The sequence below is a fragment of the Armigeres subalbatus genome, chromosome 2 (assembly GCF_024139115.2).
Source record: "Armigeres subalbatus isolate Guangzhou_Male chromosome 2, GZ_Asu_2, whole genome shotgun sequence".
NCBI classification, from domain to species: Eukaryota; Metazoa; Arthropoda; class Insecta; order Diptera; family Culicidae; genus Armigeres; species Armigeres subalbatus.
The window spans coordinates 31045723-31071709 of record NC_085140.1 but is presented as its reverse complement, the minus strand read 5'-3'; the positions used below and the strand labels follow the sequence as shown (position 1 = coordinate 31071709).

Below are 25987 nucleotides of genomic sequence, written 5' to 3'. Positions count from 1 at the left end.
GAAGACCACGTAAGTTTTCCATAAATCTCAACAAAAAAATTTGTTGTTCAAATCTGCAAATGCAATTAATTAAAAAACTTAGTACGTATAAATGAATTATTAGAAGCTCATTCATTAATTTCATCGGAAATACCTCCAAAAATTTATTCTAAAAATATTCCCGGATTTCACTCTTGAACTCCTCCCAAAAATCCTTTGGAAATGGAAAAAAGAATTCTTCAGGAAATTTCTTCAGAAATTCCTTTAAAATAACCTTAAGTAACTCCTTTAGAAATTCCTTCAGATTTTTTTTCAGCAATTTCTTCTAAAATTCCTTCGGAAATTATTTCTGGGATTCCTCCGGAATTCCTCCGATTGCCCTCCGGGAATTACTACAACAATTCCTTTGAAAATTCTTTTCCTTCAGAAATTCCATTCTTTCGGATAATTATTTCCTTCCAAAATTCTAGTCATTCGAATAATTCATTCACTCAGACATTCCATTCTTTGGATTATTTCTACAAAAAATTCTTTAAAATTTCCTCTAGGGAACAATTTTTAAAAAATAGGACGAAATACTAGGTATGTCCTAATAAATTCCTAAAAGTATTTCAAGAAGAATTCCTGAAGGAATTAAATTTCTGAAACTTCTCCAGTAATTACTTCAACAGTTTTTTTTTCCGGGAATCTATGTAAGAATTCCTTCAAAGAATCCATCGAAAATTAGTTTGGAAACTCTTTTGGCGATTCCTTCTGGAACACCTTCGGATTTTTTTAAAATAATTCCTCCCTTACTTTAGGGAAGTATTAGACAATCCGAGGGGATTGTTGAAGGAATTTTGGAATGAATTTCCATGGAAATCCCTAAAAGAATTTTAGGATTATGATTTCCTAAAGGAACACCGGAAAGAGTTCCTGAAGTAGCTTTCCACTGAATTCCTAAGAAATATCTGAAAGAATTAAAGAAATAACGTAGAGGAGAAACTTCCGAATGAATTACTGAAGCAATTTCTGGAGGATTTTATGAAGGAGTCGCTAAAAGATTTTTCTAAATTATCTCAAAATGAATTTCATGGAGAAACTCCAGAAAAAAAATGCTGGAAGAAGCCCAACAAGAATTTCTGTAGGATTTATAAAAGCATTTCAGGAGGTTTACCTGAAGGAATTTTTGAAAGAATTCATATTGGAATTTCCGAAGAAACTCCTACATACCTCCATGAATTCGTTCGAGAAGTGCTATGTTATTAAGCAGAGACACAAAGAAAATAGTTGAATTAACCCTACAATTTTTCGATGTTTTAGTGATGATAATCATGAAAGCTGTGGAGTTTATTCTAGCTGTTGGCAAGCGGGAGCCTCTGAGACACCTTATGCCACTGATGGTTTACTACGCGTGACTGACGATACATTTCCCGATTGCTTTGATTGCTAATGATATGGCTGTCAGTTCTGGTTCGCATTAAGGCTACTTAGATGGTTTAGGAGTTATTGGATATTTGCTGCATATAGTAAGCAGGTATTTTTAATAAAAAACACAAATAGTTCGAAAGTAAAAAGTTTGTGTTTCTAACTAAATTTGACACCATATCATACCTTAACTACAGTGAGACGAAGTATAATTAAACTTGTCAAAATATCATGACACGCACACGCATTATGTTGATTGATTAGCTACATCAGCAGTAATCTGCCACTGTACATAATGCAATTAGAGTATATAACTACTGTGTTGTAAGTATCTCAAGAACCATTTTTGATACAATACACCTGAGCGTTTCTTAGTGCACTAAATGTAATTCTATACTTACTTCATAATTGCACTGAACACTTTATGAGAACACCACTCGTCCTTATATAAATACTCACAACACTCACTCGAACTAAGCACTTAATGCGAGCACCACTCAGGCTCATACAAAAATTATTAACAATACTAAGTCGCACTGGCCTCTTTTTTTGCGAGCACTACTTGCGCTCATTAAAAAAACCATACTAAGTCGGACTGAGCTTTTTTAATGAGAGCACCACTCGCGCTCTTTACGAACATCAGCAACAGTAAGTCGCACTGAGCACTTTATGCGAGCACCACTCGCGCTCATTTAAAAAAATATCAATACTAAATCATACTGAGCTTTTTTTTATTATGCGAGCACCACTTGGGCTCTTTACGAACATCAGCAACAGTAAGTCGCTCTGAGCACTTTATGCGAGCACCACTTGGGCTCATTAAAAAAAATAAACCATACTAAGTCGTACTGAGCTTTTTTTTATGCGAGCACCACTCGCACTCTTTACGAACATCAGCAACAGTAAGTCGCACTGAGCACTTTATGCGAGTATCACTCGCGCTCATTCAATAAAATTAACCATACTAATTCGTACTGAGCTTTTTTATGCGAGCACCACTCGCGCTCTTTACGAACATCAGCAACAGTAAGTCGCACTGAGCACTTTATGCGAGCACCACTCGCGCTCATTAAAAAAAATAAACCATACTAAGTCGTACTGAGCTTTTTTATGCGAACACCACTCGCACTCTTTACGAACATCAGCAACAGTAAGTCGCACTGAGCACTTTATGCGAGTACCACTCGCGCTCATTCAAAAAAAACCTTACTAAGTCGTACTGAGCTTTTTTATGCGAGCACCACTCGCATTCTTACGAACATCAGCAACACTAAGTCGCACTGAGCACTTTATGCGAATATCACTCGCGCTCATTCAATAAAATTAACCATACTAAGTCGTACTGAGCTTTTTATGCGAGCACCACTCGCGCTCTTTACGAACATCAGCAACACTAAGTCGCACTGAGCACTTTATGCGAGCACCACTCGCGCTCATTAAAAAAATAAACCATACTAAGTCGTACTGAGCTTTTTTATGCGAGCACCACTCGCACTCTTTACGAACATCAGCAACACTAAGTCGCACTGAGCACTTTATGCGAGCACCACTCGCGCTCATTCAAAAAAAAACCTTACTAAGTCGTACTGAGCTTTTTTATGCGAGCACCACTCGCATTCTTACGAACATCAGCAACACTAAGTCGCACTGAGCACTTTATGCGAGCACCACTCGCGCTCATTAAAAAAACATACTAAGTCGTACTGAGCTTTTTTATGCGAGCACCACCATGCGAGCACTTTATGCGAGTACCACTCGCGCTCATTAAATAAATAAACCATACTAAGTCTTACTGAGCTTTTTTTATGCGAGCACCACTCGCACTCTTTACGAACATCAGCAACAGTAAGTCGCACTGAGCACTTTATGCGAGTACCACTCGCGCTCATTTAAAAAAAAAACCTTACTAAGTCGTACTGAGCTTTTTTATGCGAGCACCACTCGCACTCTTTACGACCATCAGCAACACTAAGTCGCACTGAGCATATTATGCGAACACCACTCGCGCTCATTAAAAAAATAAACCATACTAAGTCGTACTGAGCTTTTTTTATGCGAGCACCACTCGCACTCTTTACGAACATCAGCAACACTAAGTCGCACTGAGCACTTTATGCGAGTACCACTCGCGCTCATTTAAAAAAAAAAACCTTACTAAGTCGTACTGAGCTTTTTTATGCGAGCACCACTCGCACTCTTTACGAACATCAGCAACAGTAAGTCGCACTGAGCACCTTATGCGAGTACCACTCGCGCTCATTTAAAAAAAAACCTTACTAAGTCAAACTGAGCTTTTTTATGCGAGCACCACTCGCACTCTTTACGAACATCAGCAACACTAAGTCGCACTGAGCATATTATGCGAGCACCACTCGCGCTCATTCAAAAAATAAACCTTACTAAGTCGTACTGAGCTTTTTTATGCGAGCACCACTCGCACTCTTTACGAACATCAGCAACACTAAGTCGCACTGAGCACTTTATGCGAGTACCACTCGCGCTCATTTAAAAAAAAAACCTTACTAAGCCGTACTGAGCTTTTTTATGCGAGCACCACTCGCACTCTTTACGAACATCAGCAACAGTAAGTCGCACTGAGCACTTTATGCGAGCACCACTCGCGCTCATTTAAAAAAAAACCTTACTAAGTCGTACTGAGCTTTTTTATGCGAGCACCACTCGCACTCTTTACGAACATCAGCAACACTAAGTCGCACTGAGCATATTATGCGAGCACCACTCGCGCTCATTCAAAAAATAAACCATACTAAGTCGTACTGAGCTTTTTTATGCGAGCACCACTCGCGCTTTTTTACGAACATCAGCAACATTAAGTCGCACTGAGCACTTTAATTGAACCTACATATCAAAGATGTTAATTAATCGACGCATTTTGTAAGTACTGGTATCAAAATTGATACCATTACCAGAAAGAGTAAAGAGGGGTTGTGCTGATCCGTGACGAAGGATTGCAGAAATCGCTCTCAATAGATAACGAACAACAATAAAAGAGGCAAAAACCTCTTCGAATCATAACAAGCCATGAAAACAAAACTATCGCACTTGTATACAAGTTGGAAAAAAACTGATTCGGATAGGCGGCTCCCACCGATGGGGTTTAATAAAACGCATTGTTTTCGCTCATTTGATGTTGGGGATCACACTTTTTTCGCACAGCTGTGTAGAACAAGTTGAAATGCATGATCAGAACAGGTGCCCCTGCAATTGGGGCTTATTGAAAGAAATCTATCATGGGTTGTAGCCCCCCAGATCAGTTCATTTTCGTAACAGGTACCGACAAACGTTCAGGCCTGCCTTTTTAAAGTTAAATCTGGAAAAGCAATTTTGAGGATTAGTTGAAGAATTAATTCTGTGGATTTCGTTGCATGATATGGATTCAAAACACCGTTCAAATCTAAGCCCACCTAGTGGACAAATATTGAAATCGTAACAAACATCCAAATTATTATTAGTGGCGCCTTTCTTAACACCAATGCATCTTAACACCTAAAGCATAACCACGTGATTGGGATGTTGAAATAAATCAATCCAAGAAGTGGGGTACATCGCAAGGATTTGTTCGCACTCTAATACAAACAGGTTAAATTGAAAAAAATGTAAACTTTTGACTCTTTCATCGAATCACAGTTGAAATGAAATTTACCGGCGATTCTAGATATGCCAATGCGGTCCGGTTTTAAATTCAACGCACAATCTTAAATATGTACTCACCATTGATACCCTTTTTTGCGCGAACACATCACTTCCACATTAGATAAACAACACAATTGCTCCCGCTTGCTTAAAACCAGATTCTAAGGGTAGTTTTTTTTAATGAAAATCCAGCAGAATCGCCAAATGTGGAGTTTATTCTAGCTGTTGGCAAGCGGGAGCCTCTGAGACACCTTATGCCACTGATGGTTTACTACGCGTGACTGACGATACATTTCCCGATTGCTTTGATTGCTAATGATATGGCTGTCAGTTCTGGTTCGCATTAAAGCTACTTAGATGGTTTAGGAGTTATTGGATATTTGCTGCATATAGTAAGCAACAAGTGCTATTTCGCTGCCACACAAAAGCGGTCAAATATAATGACTTTATTGTAGAGACAGACCGCATTTTAGTAATTGTAAGACAATTGTAACTTTTGTTTAAAAACGATGGTCCTGTTCTTAATATTCCCCCTGAATTGGTAATTCTCATTACCTACAATTTTGTTTTTTGGTGTGACTACCGGGAAAGAAGTGGCTGTCAGCTAGCGTGGCTCAAAAAACACTTTTTCATGTTTTTGATGGGCCCTTTTATTCAGTTCTATTTGATGCCCTGATGCTCTGGACTAAATTTCAGCCAAATCGGTCAACGTTTGGGCGGTGCTAAACTCGTTGGAAGTTTATATGGAAATATATATGCAGCAACATAAAAAAACAGTGATTTGCAGTTGGACGGCACAATTTACGATCAAGAACCATGATACTCATTTAGTTTTTGTAGAATTAAATACAGAATGTTATGCTGAAAACCGCGAAAAGATTAGAGTTTGTCCGGTTAAGTTATTAGTATTTCTCTGAAGTGGGGTTTGAGCAAATTTTGTTTCTTTTACCTTTGAAAAGAAATAAATTCACACCTACAACACTCCAGTAAAATGCTAATCATCGTCCTGCTTGAAAGTTGTAATTCGCTGGTTCTTGGTCAACGACTTAGACCAGTAGAAGCATAAGTACTAGAACGCTATCGGCGTTGTAGCACATAACATATGTGTAACTCGGGTTCAAAAAGATGTACCCAAGTTCAGATTCAGAGGTGGTATAGAGAACATCGTAATGTCAAAGGCATTATACCAGTTCATTTTCGAAACACGGAAAAAAATATTGTAAACACAATCAAACCTTACACGGTTAGACGACTTAACACATTAAAGGGTATATTGTTTTTATGTTGATATTATTCCCACCGTGAAAAAGTCACCCTTTTCCTCTCAAAAATGCCTCTCCCCAAGAGAGGGGAGACATTCTTCTTTGAAAATGTTGGTTAATTTAACCAAATTCCTTGATCATTACGAAATTAGGTTTGAAACAACCATTGATTTTAGCTCAATCAAAGTTAATTGCCTATATTCCGGGTATTAAACCACTCGACTTGGACATTAATTCACAATGCTCTGAAAACTCATATGTGAATATGTACATTCTGTGGACCTCCGTCGGCCTTCGCAACTAAATTTCTAGTACACACTTAATCAGCATTTCAATGTTCGGTATTTTGTTTTCTGAGTTCCAACTGCAATATTTCGTTTTTACTGAACTGCTAGTTTTTTAGTGGACCACCAACGATTGTCAGTAATAAATTCCCAAGATTCGGGAAAAAACATGTTGATTATTCTGACGTTTACTCATTTTACTGAACAAATCATTAAATTTCTAAATTGCTGAACAGCACAAAACGTCGGTACAAATCCACCAGTGAAAAATGAAAATTTACCGACTAGCCATTGAAAAAAATGCTGAACGCTATTGTAAAGGCCCTCGATGTTGTTATCTTTTTTTTTCTCCGGTTGAGCTACCCGAGCTACCATTTTGAAAATTATTTCCGACGTGCTGGTTGATCTTTTTGTCTGAAAATTGAATTTTCATCGCACAGTGTAAAACAAATGAAATGCATCATGAAAACCCGGTGCCTCCTACATCTGGGAACTTTTTAAAAGAATTCATCATGGAAAATAGTCACTCAATTATCGTATATGGTTATAATCAGCTTGTAAAACGTCTTTCATCTGTATGCTCAGCACCGACGGTGTGTCGGTGCGCTAAGGATGATGTTAATAAGTGAAGGATTTCCTCTTTGTAAAGGATCTAATTCCTGTCTGACAAAAATAAATTATAACCCACTGAAGTCTTCATTTCTCCTTAATTATAGCCTATTCAGATTACGATCATTTACGAGGTATTGGACATGATAAATGACAATAAGAAATTCAATGAAAATACGATGAGTGAAATATGACATCTAGAAACTCTTTACCATATGTCAAATACTACGCAAATGATCGTAATCTGAATAGGCTATTATTTTCCATGCAAATGTAAATTGATTAGATATTCTGTCTAGTCAGTAAAATGCTTTCAAAAAAATAAATACTCATTTACTGACTAACTCAGTTATGTTCCTATAAACAAACAACCTTGCCGATTCAATGATTATTTGACATTTCTCGATTATGCTGAAAACTCGGTAATGTAAATGGGTGATCCGTAGTCCAAAAACTCAGTGAAATTTTACTCAGTAAAATTTTACCGACTCGCGGTTAATAACTGTGAAAGTGCTGAATGAACACTAAGCAGCGAGGTGGCAATGTCCCAGGGGGAGATGTAATGCCAATAAGAAGAAGAAGACAGAACGAAACAATGTAACTGGCAGCCCATGACTATCTGTCAGTGACAGTTTGAAAAGACACGAGGAGACGCTCCACAACATCACCACTTAGGTAATTTAAAGTTTGTTCATAATTTATAAATAAACTATTAATAAAAACTATTTTCTGGTTTATGAAAAAGCGGCATCGTTGTTGTCACGTTGTTGCCCATACAGTAGAGTAGCTAAAATTGGGAAAACTTTTTTAAATTTTCTTGATGGGCCTCTTATTTGATTCGATTTGATGTCATGATGCTCTGGACAAAATTTCAGCAGAATCAGTCAACGGTTGGGCGGTGCTAAACTCATTGGAAGTTTATATGGGAATATGTATGCTGAAACATCGAAAAACAGTGCTTTGCAGTTAGAAGATTAGTGTTTCTCGGTGAAGTTATTTGCATTTTTCTGCAGTCTAGTTTGAGCAAATTTCGTTTCTTTTACCCTAGAAAAGTAATAAATTCACCAATACAACACTCCAGTAAATAACTAATAACTTTGCTTAATAAACTCTAATCTTCTCGCGGTTTCTAACATAGGATTGTGTATTTAATTCTATATTAACTGAATTAGTATCATGGTTCTTCATCGTAAATTGTGCCATTTAACTGAAAATCACTTTTTTTCGATGTTTCTGCATACATTTTCCCAAATAAAATTGTCCATAACGCGAATAAATTCAATATCTTGGTTCCTTTAATCGGCCCTTGATCTGAATGAAACTAAAAAGCGTTCAACAATAGCATTTATTTTGGCTGACTTTGTATTCTTTTTATGCCTTAAAAATGCGTTAGATATATGTACAATTGATGCTTCAAGTATCATATATTTTATTTCATAATTCATTGAGAAAATTAAACGAAACACGGCTACGTAGCGCATACAAAGTGAAATAACAGTCAATCTTTTTTTCGTTCAACCGAATCGCCGCATAATATACTCAATTTTTGGGTTAATTTATTTGTCAGTGCAGGGCTTAACTTTTATACCACTTTTTAGTGCAGTGTCTCTTTTCTCAGATGACAGAACGATGTTCCCTATACCAGTTATACAACTTTGGCGAGAAGCAAAGGGGCCAACTTTTGCTACGGTTTCTCTTCGAAGTTGTACTTATGTTATGTGGTTGTAGTCAATTAAATTATTTTGCCAAATTATGCTTTAACAAGCTTCAATTGGTCATAATTTATGCATCATGTTGTAGTCCATGTTTTGTTTCATCACCAACATCGGTTTGACACTTGTAGTACCGGTACTTTGGCTGCCAGTTCGAAGTAACCTACATGTTAGTCACGCTAACAGTTTTAACGACATTAGCAATCTTATACTTTTGAATAAACTCTTACACCACTTCACCCATTTGAAGACGTACACTCCGTCTGGGTCCGTGTGATTTACCTCTACTTCCAAAGAGAGTAAACATCATTTTATTTGCAGAGAAGGGCTCGTTTAGTGGAATGGAACCTCTGGTGTAAACTTCAACCTTTTCGCTACATTAAGCTTCTTGAGAGCTGATCGTATTTTCTGGTAATCAGGTTAATAACGCTATCTGGTTTCAAAGTTCTTAGTTTTTCACTGCGATACAATCATTAAGCAAGTTCTACATCGCTGAGGAAATGACCAATTTGAATCTTTTTGAGCGATCACTGATTATAAAATAAATCTCTAAACAATTGCATTGCTTTAGAATATAGGCCATTAAAAATGTGTTTGCATTCATCACGTTCAATAGGAAACTTTTTTACAATGCTAGAAATAAAACAGAATGAAATCAATTAGTTTAGGTGACTCATCAGGTGGCACCATAGAAAAATAGCCCAAGACGTCCACCTGTCCATCAAAATCATGCTTTCCTGATAGCATTTTCCATAGCCGATTAACACATATTTATCGGGTCAAAATCTCCAGTCCATAACCGGTTCTCCCATCAGCCCATGGGAATGTCCACTCCACGTGCACACCGATCTGCATCATGGCATGCAAGGGAGGCTTGGCAAGTCTAATCACACACCTTCCGCCATAGTCTAGATTGTTTCGCCGTGCGATGAGGTGCCATCCAATAGGTGCAAACCCGGCTGAAACAAACAGCCCGCGGCAGGCTTATAATAAAAGATAACAGGCCCCTGAAACCCATTAATCATCTCAACATGCATGATGACCTGATGGCACTATACCGATGGCACATCGGACATCACTGTGGAATCTTTATTGATCTGTAGCCGGCCATTGGACGTATCAAACACTTTTATTACTTCATTACACTACATCTCCGCTGGAACCTGATCTGACTCTGTATGAAATAAAAGGGTTTGAGTAATTCATATTGGAACAGCTTTTAATAAAAAAAAATATTACCTTGGCAAAGCATTTCCTTTTAGTATTTTTTCCAAATTTAATTACAAGCATTTAATCCGTAGTGGCTCTTCTAATAACAGTACAAGTGAATTATTTCCGTTTAATAACAGTCAATGGCTAGCACTTGTTGTTGACAGCTCTGACCTTAATATGCCACATATTATAGTGATTAAACTGTGTTTTTCATCATTGGAACAAAGAGTTCCGAGCATCGTAAATAGTTACAATGATCCGTGGAGAACTGCACTTGCTTCAGCATTTACGACGAACAAGGACAACAACAATGGTCGGTGCCTGTGGTCATGGTCGTATTTTCCATTTAAAGAAATTTATTTCCCATGAAGAACTTTCGATAAGTGCTACTCATTCAGTTTGCCGCAATTTAACTGACCCTTGATTTAAACCGGGTGCTTATGAATGAAGCGTATGTTCCGATTCTCATAGTATGCTCGGTTTCCCCTAGCTGTAATCTGTTCGGGGAATATGTATTCAAGCGATGATTCTGGCCATCATCGCCTTCATTATTTTGTTCTTCTGACACAGCCGGTTTGTCGTCTTCATGTTCAATGGGATGATAAGAAGGCATCTGCGCGACTCAATTTACGCGTAATTGAATAATGGGAAGATTCAATGCGCGAAGGTGGCGCAATCACGAAGGGTGTCCACGGATAAAACAGCAACACACTGAAGGTGCTAAATTTTTTTTTCTTAGGGTTAACTTTCTCATTCCACTATTTTTTCCCAAAAATTACAAAATTACAAAATTACAAAAATGCTAGAACAAAAGGGCATAGCTTTAATTGGGTTGTTTAGCAAAGAAAAATATGAGGTTTTTTATAGTTTAACATAAAGAGCATGCTTTGCTGATCTCCAACATATTTTTATTTTGTTTGAAAACCTTTTATTTACATTTTTATACAGCAAACAATAATCCATTTCAATCGATAGAATGACACTAAGATTCATAGAATGACAGTTGGCCCATGCAGCATAAGAACAAATTTTTAGTCCCATATAAATTTAAAATGCAAATCAAAAATAGTTCCGGTGCTCCAAAAATTCTGAAAAATTGGGGTTAGGCTTAGGTTTTTATGCAGATTCAGAATATGTAAAAACATATATACCCCTAAACAACCCAATTAGTGAAAAGCGAAAAAAAAGTTAGATTTTCAATCAATAGTTCAATAGTTTAACTATTTTTACACAAAATTCATTATATAAGCAGCCTATTGAAAACATAATGATATGCCAAGTATTGCCTTTTGTGGTTGAACAATTCGATGAAAGTTGGAAGGTGCACTATCTGATGGAGCTCTACAGTTAGGTACGTAGCATGGGAAGGAAAGGGTTAAACTTCATAAATTTTGAACACTGTCAGTCAGAGTATCAGCTACGAGTATCATCAAGCACCAGAAAATGCAGGCCCAGGCAGTCAGGCTGTCGGCTTGTTTTATTAAGCATGTACGTTTGCCGTAAAAAAAAATTCAAAAGGTGCACCGGAGTAAGTGAGATTAGCGAATTTACAGTAAATTTATGCGTTTCACTAAACAACCATAATCCGTAAGGACCACTCATATGAAGTTCAACCATTGCTTTTTAATGAGAAGGTGAAGTTTAGCTTGGCCCTAAATTGGCCCTAAGTAGGACAAAGTACGATGGTTAGCCTTCATTTTTATGCTGAAATTAAACTTTTTGATTAATAGATGGAGCTTGAAAACAATACGGAATTATATTCTGACCTGAACGTCATAACTTGCTATCAGATTCAAAAATTTTTTTGTTAAAAAGCGTATCTGAATCAAGTAAAAGTGTTGCAAGTTACTCCATTTGACGGTACATTGGTTGCATTTTGTAAAATTCTTCGAATACGGTGAAATATTTTCGAAAATTTAAAATCTTGCAATTTTAGTAAACAAAATAAAAAATTGTGAATCTTTTGCATCATGCAATCGTGAAAAGTTGGTAATTGTAAGTTCTTCTGGGTTTCCGTATAATGAAAAAAACTGGAGAATGTTTGTAATTTGTAATAAAGTTGAAATCAACCGAAAAATACTGGGTCGGGAACATTCTAAGATAGTTAATTCGGATAAAGAATAGAAAAATCAATTCTCAAAGAGTGTTGATTCTGGTGTTGTACAAAATTTTCTGAACAATCTTAAGAAAAAAAAGACGAAATTTGCATTTAGCAATAAACTTGACATTTTATTTCATATCCTAAAAGTATGAAGTTTATCTAGCAAAAACCGGATTTTTACAAAATTATGTTATTTCTTGCACCCCCTAGCAAAAACCGGATTTTTACAAAATTATGTTATTTCTTGCACCCCCTCTGTGGGTAAGTTCGCAATGAAATCTCTGAATAATGTTTGAGTGGTAAAAGGCCTACTTCGTGTAAATTTGAAAAGGTTTTTTTTATTCAATTAATATCGAGAAGAAGAAAATCAGACGAAAAGAGGGAAAGGGGGACGTTGAGACACTCAATCATGTTCGAGAGAAGTATCCAGATGAGAGTATACTTTCGCTGCGTATTTGCAACATGGAGAAGGAAACTCCAAATCTATGTTCGCATCTGACCGAACGGTATGCTCCGATATGGCACCATTCTATACTGCGCTGAATCAAGAGGCAGCTTCACAAGAACCTTGTTACCTGCGTTGAAGTTTTTCGGTATTGTCCTTAGAACTATCGTGACAGTGTTGCAACTAATTGGATTTTGAGTAGTTTCCCGTCGAGACTCTCAACAACCCTCACCTCCTAAAAATCCGTTATCGCTCACTCGGCACGTGAGGACCGACAAGGAATTTGGTGTGTTTCTTATTTTTGTGTTTTTTTTCACCAGTGAGCGTTTCTTACTGCTTACACAAATATGTGTTTTTTCTGAAATTTAGATATAAGCTCGTGGTTACATTGGATGTCGATAATTTCCATTTGAAACATTTCAGGTAGGTACCTACGTTATTCACATCATCTCACGGTGTTGAGAAAATGAAAATTTCATACTGTGTTTCAAAAACCAGCGATTGCCAATTGCTATGATTGGCTTGGATTTTATCAGCATATTTAACAGGTTTACTTGAACTGATTTCCACATGATGGGAGAAATGTACCAGTTTTCAACAACCAACTATGCCAAAATATTGCGTGCCAATTTCGTTTCAAAAGCATTAATTTTGGATAACAAAAGTTCCACGTGTTGATCCTTGCCTTGCAACTTTATGTTTAAGTCATTGAGATGTTTGGTGATATCTACCAGAAAAGCTAAATCACTCGCCCATTCAAGGTCAGTTTGGGCATTGTTTTTCCTTATCTTGTAAAAATAGGGCGATTACTTTGCGAAGAGAATGAGATCCCTCAAGCTTGGTACCACGGCTTAGTCAACGAACTTCGCAATCCAGTATTTTGCGCTCGATAATGGCGGCGTGAGTTACCCTCGATTTGACATTCAAGAGGTAGAAAATATTTTCATATTTCAATCAATGTAGGCTTTGATTCGACAATGCTGGCACTCACCGGAGGTCTATAATAAACGTCAAGCATTTTTGTTAAGAATAATTTTCAGATTTGTCCCGTTCCATTTTTCTGAATTATTTAAATTTTTGTTTTTAGGTGTGTAAAAACCACAACATATAGACGATGTATTGCACTGCGTCATGTTGTAGCGGATTGTGAAAACTGCTGATGTGTAATCCTCGATGGACAAAATTTCTACTTTAATAAAACTTATAACTATAACAAAACAGAACGAAATCAAAAGCGGTAGGGTTGCATGCCACTACATATGGCAGACAAATGCGCATCATCGTTGAAGTGATTTTCAACTTCCTAATTTCAGTACTCTGAGAATGATATGGAGGGCTTTTTTATTACAATGACTGATTGTTTCTAAAAAAAAACTACGAATTAAAAGGTGGGCTGCCGTCCGTCACACTTGGAACATGAACCATGCCGTGCAAATACCAATGAAAACCTTAACAAACTTCTTTATGATCCGTTGCAAATCTTCATCTCTACCTATTTCGTATAGCTGTTCACTACTATTAAAAACATCTTTTTGTTCAAATATTGAGTACTTTGCACTTTATTAGACTTAGATTAGAGTTGAAATTATTTGCTCAGTTGCGATCGCTCAGTTCAATATGGAACGCGTGATTGCCTGCATTTTTATAGGGTTGTTTTGGTCATCTTCGGATTATTTGTCCGTCAAATTTCGTAAAACGCTTGTTGATTTGTTGTCGTAATGAGGTGTATTGGCTATTTCCGAAACCAATTCCTATAAATATTGTTATTAAACGGAGGTAGGCCATGAAGTGATTGAAACAGCAGCTTTTCTAACCAAATACCTATTTCACAGATTTCATACTATTCTTGGTTGAACTCTCTCAGAAATCCTCCAAATATCAACGAGAAATGTAGGCGCTTTTGGAGCTTGATGTATTTATTTGATCATTTGTGAGGATTCAGCTGATGGAACAGATAACAGTTTATTTGAAGCTGACATTAGCTAAACATTTCAAATTAAATAAAACTTTAAAAATGATTCGATAAATACTTATAACTTTTGTAGAACTGAATTTGATTTGGTAATTAAAGTGGATACGTGTAAGCGATTCTTTGGCGCTACAAGCACCACAATTCGAATGTGTAGAATTTAATAAAAGTTTAGAATATCTTGTGCCAAGACTCAAAGCACAACACAAAGGCTATTGTGGACACGCACAAGATACCTAAAGCTAGTGAGTATTGAGTACTGCTAATAGCTAGCGAATTATTGCTAATATTACTACCTTTTGAAAGCTATCCAAGGAAGGCTCACAAGGATATCTGCTCATCCGACACCAACTGCTTACCTACGCTAATAAGCATTTGTAGGATGTCAAATTCTCGATTTGGTTGACAGATTGCTCATCAGCAGTTTTCACTGTCCCGCTAAAATATGACGCAACACATTGCTTCGTTTATGTGTTGTAATTTTTACCTCCTAAAAACAAAATTAAAGTAATTAAAATTAATATTCAGAAAATTGGAACGGAAAAATCAGAAAATAATTCTTAATAAAAATAGGTACTTGACGCTTGTTTGTTTTCAAGAACTTCGGTGAATGCCAGTATTCTTTAATGAATCAAAGCCTACTTTGATAAAAATAAGTAAATATTTTCTACCTCTTGAATAACATATCGAGGGTAACTCACGCCGCCATTATCGAGCGAAAAATACTGGATAATACAGCAAATTTCCTTGTTCTGCTTCCATTTCCGTCAACATCTTTTAGAATTGATGGTGGTGGATGCCAGCCGTTGATAAAGTTTATTGGCTTAATGACAAGCGTCAGTACTTCAGAAATATTGATCGTTATCGCACAGAATTGACAATTATTGCAATGTGCGGAGAAATATAAATATACCCCTGTGATTGCTTTTCCTTTCTTAGAAGCTTCACAATGGCAGTGTTCTTTCCCGTCATTGTCGGTGCCGGCTCCATCAATTGTATGGCTTAAGTTTTTAAAGGAGTGTCCAAGTTTTTTCATACAGGTCTTAACAACTTTTCTCGGGTCTTTTCTGGTTGTTTTTCACTCAATGCTACAATGTACTTTTTTCAAAAAACTTACGTTGTCTATAATCTGGGGTCATATTAACCCCAAATTGAAATTGTAATAACTTTTTTATTGTTTGGCCAATTTGGGATTTTTTGGGCTGTTTCGAAAGATAATTTAATCATCTTTCAGGAGGTTATATAGGATTGACTACAGATGGGCGGGTATTTTGAGGGGAGGGGTTTTTGTAAAAATGGGTACAATAACAGTGATTTTTTATGCTTATTTAGGCCGATACAAATATTTAAAAACTATTTTGTCCCCCCCTCGGTTTTTTTGCCAAAAAATAATATTTTGAGGGGGCACAAAATAAAATTCGGATAATTTTGAGGATTTTCAAAACATTTTTTAACATTTTAATATTTATTTTCTATTATCCCCCCTTGACCAGTAGGACTAATTGTTAATTAAATATTTGTAACGGCCTTACTTATAACTTATACTTATAACTGTAATTTAAAATTGCACTTTTTCAAAAAGGTAATGCAAGAAGGCATGTGCTTTGACATGAGGCATTGGTTAGTTTAGAACTTGGTCGCTAGATGGTAATATATATCCAATCATTATTTTAGACTGCTCACGATATTCCGATGCACGGAGTTTTCCACATTGTAAATATTTTTCTCACACAAATTTGAAATTTGTAAAGATGACGTCTTTAGCAAATTTCATCTAGTGGGAAAAATAATTAGAAAATTTACAAATAGGCGGCAAATTGACTGATCTTTGGTTACGCGTGAAGACCCAAAGGCCTTACCTCCAGGGTTTTCTTGGATGACCTTAAACATATTCTGTGGACGCATTCTATTATTTGCATCACTGGAGCAGGTTGAATACAAAGAAAACTTTTGGTGGACTCTACCACAACATTCATGTTTGCCAAAAATATTTACAATGTGGAAAATTCCATACATTGAAATATCTTGAGTAGGCTAAAATAATGAATTATTCAAATATACCACCACCTAGTGGCCAAGTGTTAAACTAATCAATGCCTCATGTCAAAGCACACGCCTTCCTGCATAACCTTTTGGAAAAGGTGCAGTTCAAAATGGATAGGATTACATATCAGATATAAGTAAAATAAACATTAAAAATTACTGTTTTTGTGCCCTTTTCACGAAAACCCTCCCCGTGAAAGATGATTAAATTATCTTTCGAAACAACCCAAAAAATCCCAAATTGACCAAACAGTTAAAAAGTTATAGGCATTTCAATTTGGGGTCCATTTGACCACAGAGCACAGAGCAGGGCTAAAGATGATCATCAACATCTCTTTCGAAGACAGCTACCTGTACCATGTTTTTAACATCAGTATTATCATCATTTACGAGCAAAGGGCTTTTTCAAGTTTTGAAGTTTTCAAATCTCCTGCAAGAGCTCTACAAAGTGTTCCAGGACATACTAATGGAGAGGACTTCTTCCGAATAAATTTTCAAAGAAGTAAATTTCAGCAACAGTTTTTGGAAGAATTCCTGATAGAAAGCCGGAAAGAATTTCTGAATGAATTTACAAAAGAATTTCTTGAATGTATTTACGAAAAGAGTCTGTAAAAATAATGAATGCTACTGGTGCAGTAGCTATTTTCAGCATTTTTACCAAATGACACATTCCAGCGTAACGCGACACCATGAGGAGCCGACTTTCAGTGAGAAATTAGGTGTGCATTCGAAAATTAGCTTCGGGGACATATGATTAAACAGGTGTAAAATTATCCTCACTATATTTCCTTACTGATAGAATATGCATTTTGAGATTTTTCACTTTGAATATGCCCTCCTTAGCCGTGCGGTAAGACGCGCGGCTACAAAGCAATACCATGCTGAGGGTGGCTGGGTTCGATTCCCGGTGCCGGTCTAGACAATTTTCGGATTGGAAATTGTCTCGACTTCCCTGGGCATAAATGTATCATCGTGTTAGCCACATGATATACGAATGCAGAAATGGTAACTTGGCTTAGAAACCTCGCAGTTAATAACTGTGGAAGTGCTTAATGAACACTAAGCTGCGAGGCGGCAATGTCCCAGTGGGGGATGTAATGCCAACGAAGAAGAAGAAGAAGAAGAAGATGATAAATATAACGCGCTGCATTTCGTAACGCGACACCATCGCTGAATTACACTTTTTCGCATTTTGAAATGCAATTGCGTTTTTTAGCTCTGGTATACGGTTTGGAGTCTCGATTTATTCTAACCATTTCTCGTATACATCAACAGAAATGAGGCTGTGAATTAAAATTGCGGGAAAAAACGGAGATTATAAGGAAAATTACTGAATTCATATCAACACCGCCGCGTTACGCTGATCGACAAACAGTGTTCTGCAAATGGTGTCGCGTTACGCAAACGTGTTTATCGTTGATAGAATACGTATTTTCAGCCGATTTCGATGCGACATGTTGTATTCGACACAGGATATTGTCACATTATCTATCGTTGAATGTTGTTTTAGTTGGTGGTCACGATCTGGAGTTTTGATTATTAAGCTTTGAGGGACTAATCGGCACAAATTTAGAACTGAATCAATTCCATACATATCACATAGGTATCTAGTTTTTAAAACGGAATAAAAGGTAACAGGTTTTCCTATTCTCATATTAGTCACACCCAAGTATGATTCAGAACAGTTTTTTAGTACGTGGTCAGATGATCGATCCCCCTAGAAGTGAGTTTATTACTCTGAAAAGTTCTATATTTCCTTTTTTTTCGTTAACCATTTCGATAGGTGATAATGGCCCAAGAAGCTCAGCAATGTTGAAGAGGAATCTTTCTGTCGTTTTTTACTCCACGTTTCTACTGGAACGTGGTCTGTTTTCAACTTTTTATTTATTCCCGAAGAGATTGGTTTACGTCTCATGTCTCAACCAATGTTTATCACAAGAGTGAATGCGTCGTGCTCTGAGTGCACTACTTATATGCATTTTAAATCTTTACGCTCTCATCAACACTACTCAGAAAATAATTACTCAATTTTGAAAATATTGTTTATGTCCTGATGAAAAATAATTGTTTCATTCAGTGGTGCAATTTATCAACAATGCCTGCTGAGTTCGATTCTTTTGTTTTGTATTTTTCTCTGCTCCTCTTTGCCTATGACGGTGCCTTTCAGTCAGAACGACAAAGCAGGAGTAGCTTAGCAAACTCGGTTTGCCAACAACGGGCTGAAGCTGATGATCATTCGGCACAAATTTCCTTTCATTGTCTTTCAAGTGATAGTATTCACCCATGCATTTATATAGGGCCGTCGCATTCACACAGCAGCGAGTGAACTGAATAGACTGTCAGTGCGGGCTGCGTGTGCAATGAGAAGAGAGGCCTTTTGTTTACTTTATCTTTGATTGTTGCTGCTAACCATTTTCAGTTTTCACTACTAGGAAGTGAGTGTGAAGAGGCAATGGTATCAATATCCAACAAATTTCAGTCACTGAGATTGAGAATTCGCACCACTGGTTTCATTAATGTATATTCACTCAGGTCAAAGCGAAGTTCATTCGGATGCCTGATATAATATGTCTTTATTAACGAGATGTTTAGCCCAAGGCTGGTTCATCTCGATTAACATAATATGGAAATTTTCAATTTATTACTTAGTAACTCTCTGTTAACTTTTTTCGATAGGCCATTATTCTTGCAGTAATTAATAACTTAAATTATTCAACCGATATTGGCTGTGCAAGCCTCTGAAAATTATTAAGCTGAAATATCGACTAGGTTGACATATTTTTACGGCTTTTTCTTCGAGTGCTGTGATTAACAAACATTTTATTCAGCTGAGATATCAGCGAAAAATTACGGATCGAACACTCGGCTGTAACGATCTCGGTTAAAGGAAAAAAAAACAAAATTGCCGAGCTAGTAAAAAATTAATCAAAAAAATAGTGAAAATCATCAAATAAAATGCAGAATAAAAACACGAGTCTCTCGGCTCCTCGAAGCTAAAAATATGTTTAAAGATCAAGATAAAACTTGTATTGAAAAACATGATTGCGGCTCCGTAACGCTTCACGTCAAATGAGCCTTTCAAATAAACGAACGATTGAAAAAATATAATGCAAACATCCACAAACAAGTTTGTCGATCCGTGACATTGTAGAAGGAAACCGTGTTCGAGAGCAAATTGTTCGTTGCGTTTACTCAAATGAGTACATGGTGATATTGAGCGCTGAGAGATAGGTTTGAAATAATTTTATTAATGGACGACCCTAATGAGTACTACGCAACACCAAACATTTGTAATTTCCCACCACTTCGTAATATTTTGGTACAGGAACCTATTGTTTATAGTATGGACAGTTACCAAATGACACACCCCGTTACACCCTTTACATCCCCAATTTTGTTACGCTATTCCTGTACAAGCCCTAATTTACTAAAAAGAAACTTTTTCTCAAATTTTAAGCCTTGTGATAATGTATCAATAAACCGAAAGCTTTTTATCCCTTATTTCAAAAGCACATTGAATTCACGGAACGCGATACCATATTTTTGTACCTAGTGTAACTTCATGAGAAATGCTCCGATTTTGGATCTTAATACACGAAAAGAAAGCTCTTGACGAGTACTAAGAGAATCCGAAATATGTCTCTTCCAATGTTTGTACTTTTTGTATAATATAAATTATATGACTATTTTCGTAACGCGACACCATTTCAATGTCCCTGTTTTTAAAGTACAAATATCTTCTGAAAACTAAAATTTTCGAAGCAATACAATGTGCACTCAAAAAGGTCATTAAAAACTGCATATAAATACGTATTCACCAATACATTTGCACCCAAATAGGTGCGATGGAGCACATTTGTGAAAATATGATTAGGGAGTCTTTTTATCGTACTAAAAGTCTGCTACTTTGATTGGCTTTTAAACAATGTTCCCAAATCATTTTCCAGTTAAAAAAAATGTTTTTCTTGTAATTGAATATGAATCATTTCGTATCCTACAGATATTGGATCCTAATTTTCAGTTTGAAATTTTGATCCCTTGGCGTAGAAGTGCGTGGATTGTGTCAAATATCCCTAAACAAACTAAACTTTACCATGCATTATGCATCATGCTGTAGTGCATGTTTGGGTTCATCACCCACATCGGTTTGGCATTTATAGTACCAGTAGGTACCAGTACTTTGGCCGCTAGGTTCAAGCAAACTGGATGTTGGTCACCCGAACAGGAGCGACACTAGCAATCTTATAAATACTTTTGAAACAACTCATGTTGATCACAAGATTTGAAGCACCATTAGAAATTTAATATTCATGAATCTACTGATGAGATCAAACATTCCTATAGGATATATATATTGTATATATATATATATTGTATTGGATATAATATATTGTCATGGATTGGATGCTCGTTGATTCGAAACTTACTGTCCAACACTTATCTCTAAATAGTTTTCCTACTATCCAAGATAAAACCAAGTTATTCAATGAAGCGAACTCTTGTGAGCGACGACTAGTTCATTTAACAGATCGGTGAGTAAGCAAGGGTGAAAGCGATGATTCTGCATTTGGTGGCATTGTCATGTATTCCGTTCATTTGACACCCTGATGTATCGGGTTGTCGGCATAAAAGTAGCTTACATAGGTGTAATTGATCACATACGGCAGACCGAGAAGACTTGACTCGAAATGAACTTAGGGAGGATCCACTAATTATGCTACGCTACATTTTAAAACCTGTGAAATATCAGGAAACTTTGTGTGGGCCGTCACATAGTTTCTCACACCAATTGGTCAAACGGTATCGTTTCTTATTCATCTTTTTTGTTGTGAGCAGCCCACTATAAAAAAAAGACAAAATTAAATTAAGTAAACGAAACTAACGCTTTATCAACTAATAACGAACAAAAGAAATCAAAAATCTATTAAAGCTTCCTAAAACTACTAAAATTGTGTTACATTTTTGTCTATAAAATTAATATGAAAATATGAATGGAAAATTAAAAAAAACTCTTCTTATTATTTCAACTAAATTAATCTGGTTATATCGTCCGTATTACATCGGAGGTCTCCAGTTAGTCTTGCAAGCAAAGGCGTGAGATTACCAATCGGAAGATGGCTTATTCAATTTTCGGTCAGGACTAGGATCTTTTCGGGTCGAAACATTCTCGAATCTCGACTCCATTGGTATAGTGTATCAATTGTGCCTGCCACACAAGATACACTCAGTATAATACGCATAGACAAGCTTTCAATTAATAACTGTGGAAATGCTAATGCTGATAGAATAGATATCGTGTGATGTAATACTAGAACGCATTCTTCATTGAACTAAAGAGGCTGAGTTTTTGTCATCTCATTCAAAGCGCTGCCCCAGCTCGTGCCAAAGCGCTAATCACAAATTCATTCAAGCTGCCGCGAGCCTGATAGAATTTCTAATGAGACGTGCTCACAGCTGCAAACAGCCGCATTCCTCTCACGTGCTACTCTAGAATTAAGTAATGCTACACATAACAGCAATTGATTAACTGTATGACGTATACCACCTCTCCCTGTGCAGGTACACCTACGACATGCTGCAGGAAATCGCCAACCATCTGCTGTCGCGGACGGAACTCCGGCCAAAGATCGGTATTATTCTGGGAACGGGCCTGGGATCGCTGGCCAATCAACTAACCGATGCGGACTACATCGACTATCAAACCATCCCGCACTTCCCGGTATCGACCGTGGACGGCCACGTGGGGCGACTGATCTTCGGCTATCTCAAGGGTGTTCCGGTTATGTGTATGCAGGGCCGATTCCACTACTACGAAGGGTATCCACTGGCAAAGGTAATGAAGCTTAATGATTTCAAATTGCTTATACACTTAACAGTAACACTCTTCCTACTGCAGTGCTCGATGCCGGTCCGTGTGATGAAGCTGGTTGGTTGTAGTCATCTAATCGCCACAAATGCTGCTGGAGGTATCAATCCAAAATACAAAGTCGGTGATATCATGCTCATGAAGGATCACATCAACATCATGGGGTTCGCCGGAAACAATCCTCTGCAAGGTGCCAATGATGGTCGCTTTGGCCCCAGATTCCCGAACATGGTGAATGCCTACGACTGGAAGCTGCTGAAGAAGGCAAAGGAAATTGGCAAAGATATCGGCATCACTAACAATCTACACGAGGGCGTGTACATTTGTTTGGGTGGTCCCAATTTCGAAACCGTCGCGGAACTCAAGATGCTTCAAATCTGGGGCGTGGATGCTGTCGGAATGTCCACCGTGCATGAAATAACCACTGCCGTTCACTGTGGCATGACTTGTTTTGCGTTCAGCTTAATCACTAATCTCTGTGTGCCGGAGTACGATGTCGAGGAAACCCCCTGCCACGACGATATCAAAGAGATCGGTAAAAGTCGGGAATCGACGTTGACGGAACTGGTGGCACGAATGGCGAAGCACATTCAAATGGAACTGAAGAAGTGAAGCGTCACATTCCACCACATAATATACAGAAACGATCGTCTTTTCTATACATTAGGACAATTGTGTGTGCTTAGGATCTAATCTAATTTAGAAATATTTGCGTCGAATAGTTCGATTTGCCATCATTGTTCTATTGTTCTATACCTGAGATTCACTAGCATGTAAGACATTCGATATCGATTCATTCAGAAAGACTCTAGTAATGTTATTATAAGATTTGAAATTTTTACAATAAATTTTCATACAATAATCTCAATGTTGTAGATTTGTTTCCATCATTAATTACATACATACCTGACATGTTCCATGAAGCCCAAAGTAATCTAGCTACCAACTGCGATAGGGCACTGCACGAACGGATTTCTTTTTCGTTCCTGATAAAAGTTAGAATACAATACAAGCTATTGAGACTAACCCCCAACGAGCTGGAAATCGGCTTTATAATGCTGTGCAAGATGTGCCAACGATTAGGTGGCAATAAATTAGCGAAAGAATATGTAAGCTGTGGGTAAAAGGCCGTTTCTTCGACTATAGCATCATCAACGTGCACTGCCCACACGAAGGGCGACCTGACGACGAGAAAGAAGCGATCTATGCAAAGCTTTAGTAAACATACGATGGATGCCCTCTGCGGGACTTCAAAATCGCCATCGGCGACAGGTAGGAAAAAGGAAATGTACAGACCGGTGATCGAACAGTATCCATACCATACCGAATGGCAACGGCCATCGATGCCTCCAGCGGAATGGTAGCCCGAAGAACCAAGAAACGGAAAACCAAATCGACCACGTTCTAATCTAATCGATCGACGGTTAATTCTTCTCCGACATCACGAACGTCCGTACTTACCGTAGTGCGAATATTGATTCCGACCACCGCATCATTACAGTATGCCTGCGCTCAAAACTTTCGATGGTGTACAACACGCATCGAACGACACGGCTTAACATTGGGCGGCTACAAGACGGTAGGAAAGCCCAAGACTACGCGCAGCAGCTGGAAGTGGCACTCCCAACGGAAGAGCGGCTAGGCGCAGTTTCTCTTGAAGATGGCTGGAGATATATTCGATCCACCATTGGTAGCACCTCAAGAGGTGCAACTGGCACGGCGCGACGCCTCCAGGTCAGAGAAACGACTGGTATGACAGCGAATGTGATCAGTTAGTGGAGGAGAAGAATGCAGCATAGGCGAGATTGCTGCAACACCATACGAGAGCGAACGAGGCACGATACAAACGGGCGCGGAACAGACAACACTCGATTTTTCTGAGGAACAAGCGCCACCAGGAAGATCGAGACCGTGAAGAGACGGAGCAAATGTTCCGCGCTAATAACGCACTAAAGTTCTAAGAGGTAAACCGCTCACGTAAGGGCCACGTGCTATAACCTGAGATGTTCAAGGACATAAACGGAAACCTTCAAACGAGCATGTGGTGATCCAAAAGTGGCGGACGCACTATGAAGAGCACCTGAATGGCGATGAGGCAGACAACGATGGCGGTATGGTAATGAACCTGGGAGCACGTGCGCAAGACATACGTCTTCCGGCTCCGAATCTCCAGGAAATCCAAGAGATCGACCGGCTTAAAAAAACTAAGCCCCTGGGGTTGATCAACTACCAGAAGAGCTGTTTAAATACGGTGGTGAGGCACTGGCTAGAGCGGTACTTCCTCAGATTTTATGCCTTCTAACACCAATTGCAAGGGAGTTTGTGGGGCAGTACCAGGCGGGATTCATGGGAGAACGCTACGTACCAGTTGTTCGCCGTATGCTAGATATTGCAGAAATGCCGCGAATAAAACGTGCCCACACATCATCTATTCATCAACTTCTAACCCGCATATGATACAATGCATCTAGATCCGCTATAGATCAACGAAGCACGAACGCGGATAGCTCGATAAACTGATACGGTTGGTCAAGGCGACGATGGATCGGGTGATGTGCTATTATCGAGTCCCTTTGAAACGGACATAGGGTTACGGCACGGTGCCTGCTATTCAACATCGTTTTGGAGGGAGTAATACGGAGGGCAGGGATTGGCACGAGTAGTACGATTTTCACGAAGTCCGTTCAGATATTTAGTTTCGCCGACGACATAGATATTATGGCACGTAACTTTGAGAAGATGGAGGAAACCTACATCAGACTGAAAAGGGAAGCTTAACAGATTGGACTCATCAACACGTCGAAAACGAAGTACATTATAGGAAGAGGCTCAAGAGAGGACAATGTAAGCTGCCCACCACGAGTTTGTACCGGTGCGGTGACGAAATCGAGGTGGTTGAAGAATCCGTGTAATTGAAATCACTGATGAGCTCCGACAACGATACCAGCAGAGAAATTCGGAGACGCATCATGGCAGGAAATCGAACTGTGGACTCTGCAGAACGGATAGAGCTCGCCGCCGTGCCAAACTGACTATCTACAAAACGCTCATCAGACAGGTAGTCCTCTACACGAGACATGGACTATGCTTGTGGAGGACCAACGCGCATTTGGAAGACGGTACATGGAGGAGGCGAATGAACCACGAGTTACAACAGCAACAGTCGATAACAAAACACACAAGTAGAAAACGAAATATGTATCCGTTGGTACAAAAAAAAAAAGATAGTGGTAGTAAAATTTTATAACTGTGAAACAGCTGTTGGGAGAACCATCCACCGTCAACACCGCGAAAATTGGAAGACTGCGGTGGGCCGGGCAAGTAGCCAGAATATCGGGCAATAACCTGGTGAAAACGATTCTCGATAGCAATCCGACGGGCACAAGAAGACGAGATGCGCAACGAGCAAGGTGGATCGATCAGGTGGAAGACAATTTGCGGATC

The 25987-nt window shown here is 38.2% G+C and overlaps 1 protein-coding gene across 2 annotated transcripts in view; it reads left to right on the top strand.

Moving 5' to 3' along the window:
- The window catches only part of LOC134214199 (purine nucleoside phosphorylase), a 52279-nt gene extending 28868 nt beyond the window's left edge, over positions 1–23411 (top strand). For both annotated transcript variants that reach the window (XM_062693611.1, XM_062693610.1), the window contains exons 2-3: positions 22237–22510; positions 22574–23411. In XM_062693611.1, coding sequence (XP_062549595.1) covers positions 22237–22510; positions 22574–23155 — 856 coding nt within the window. In that variant the 3' untranslated portion in view covers positions 23156–23411. The remainder of the gene's footprint in view (positions 1–22236; positions 22511–22573) is intronic.
- The last annotated feature ends 2576 nt before the right edge of the window (positions 23412–25987 follow it).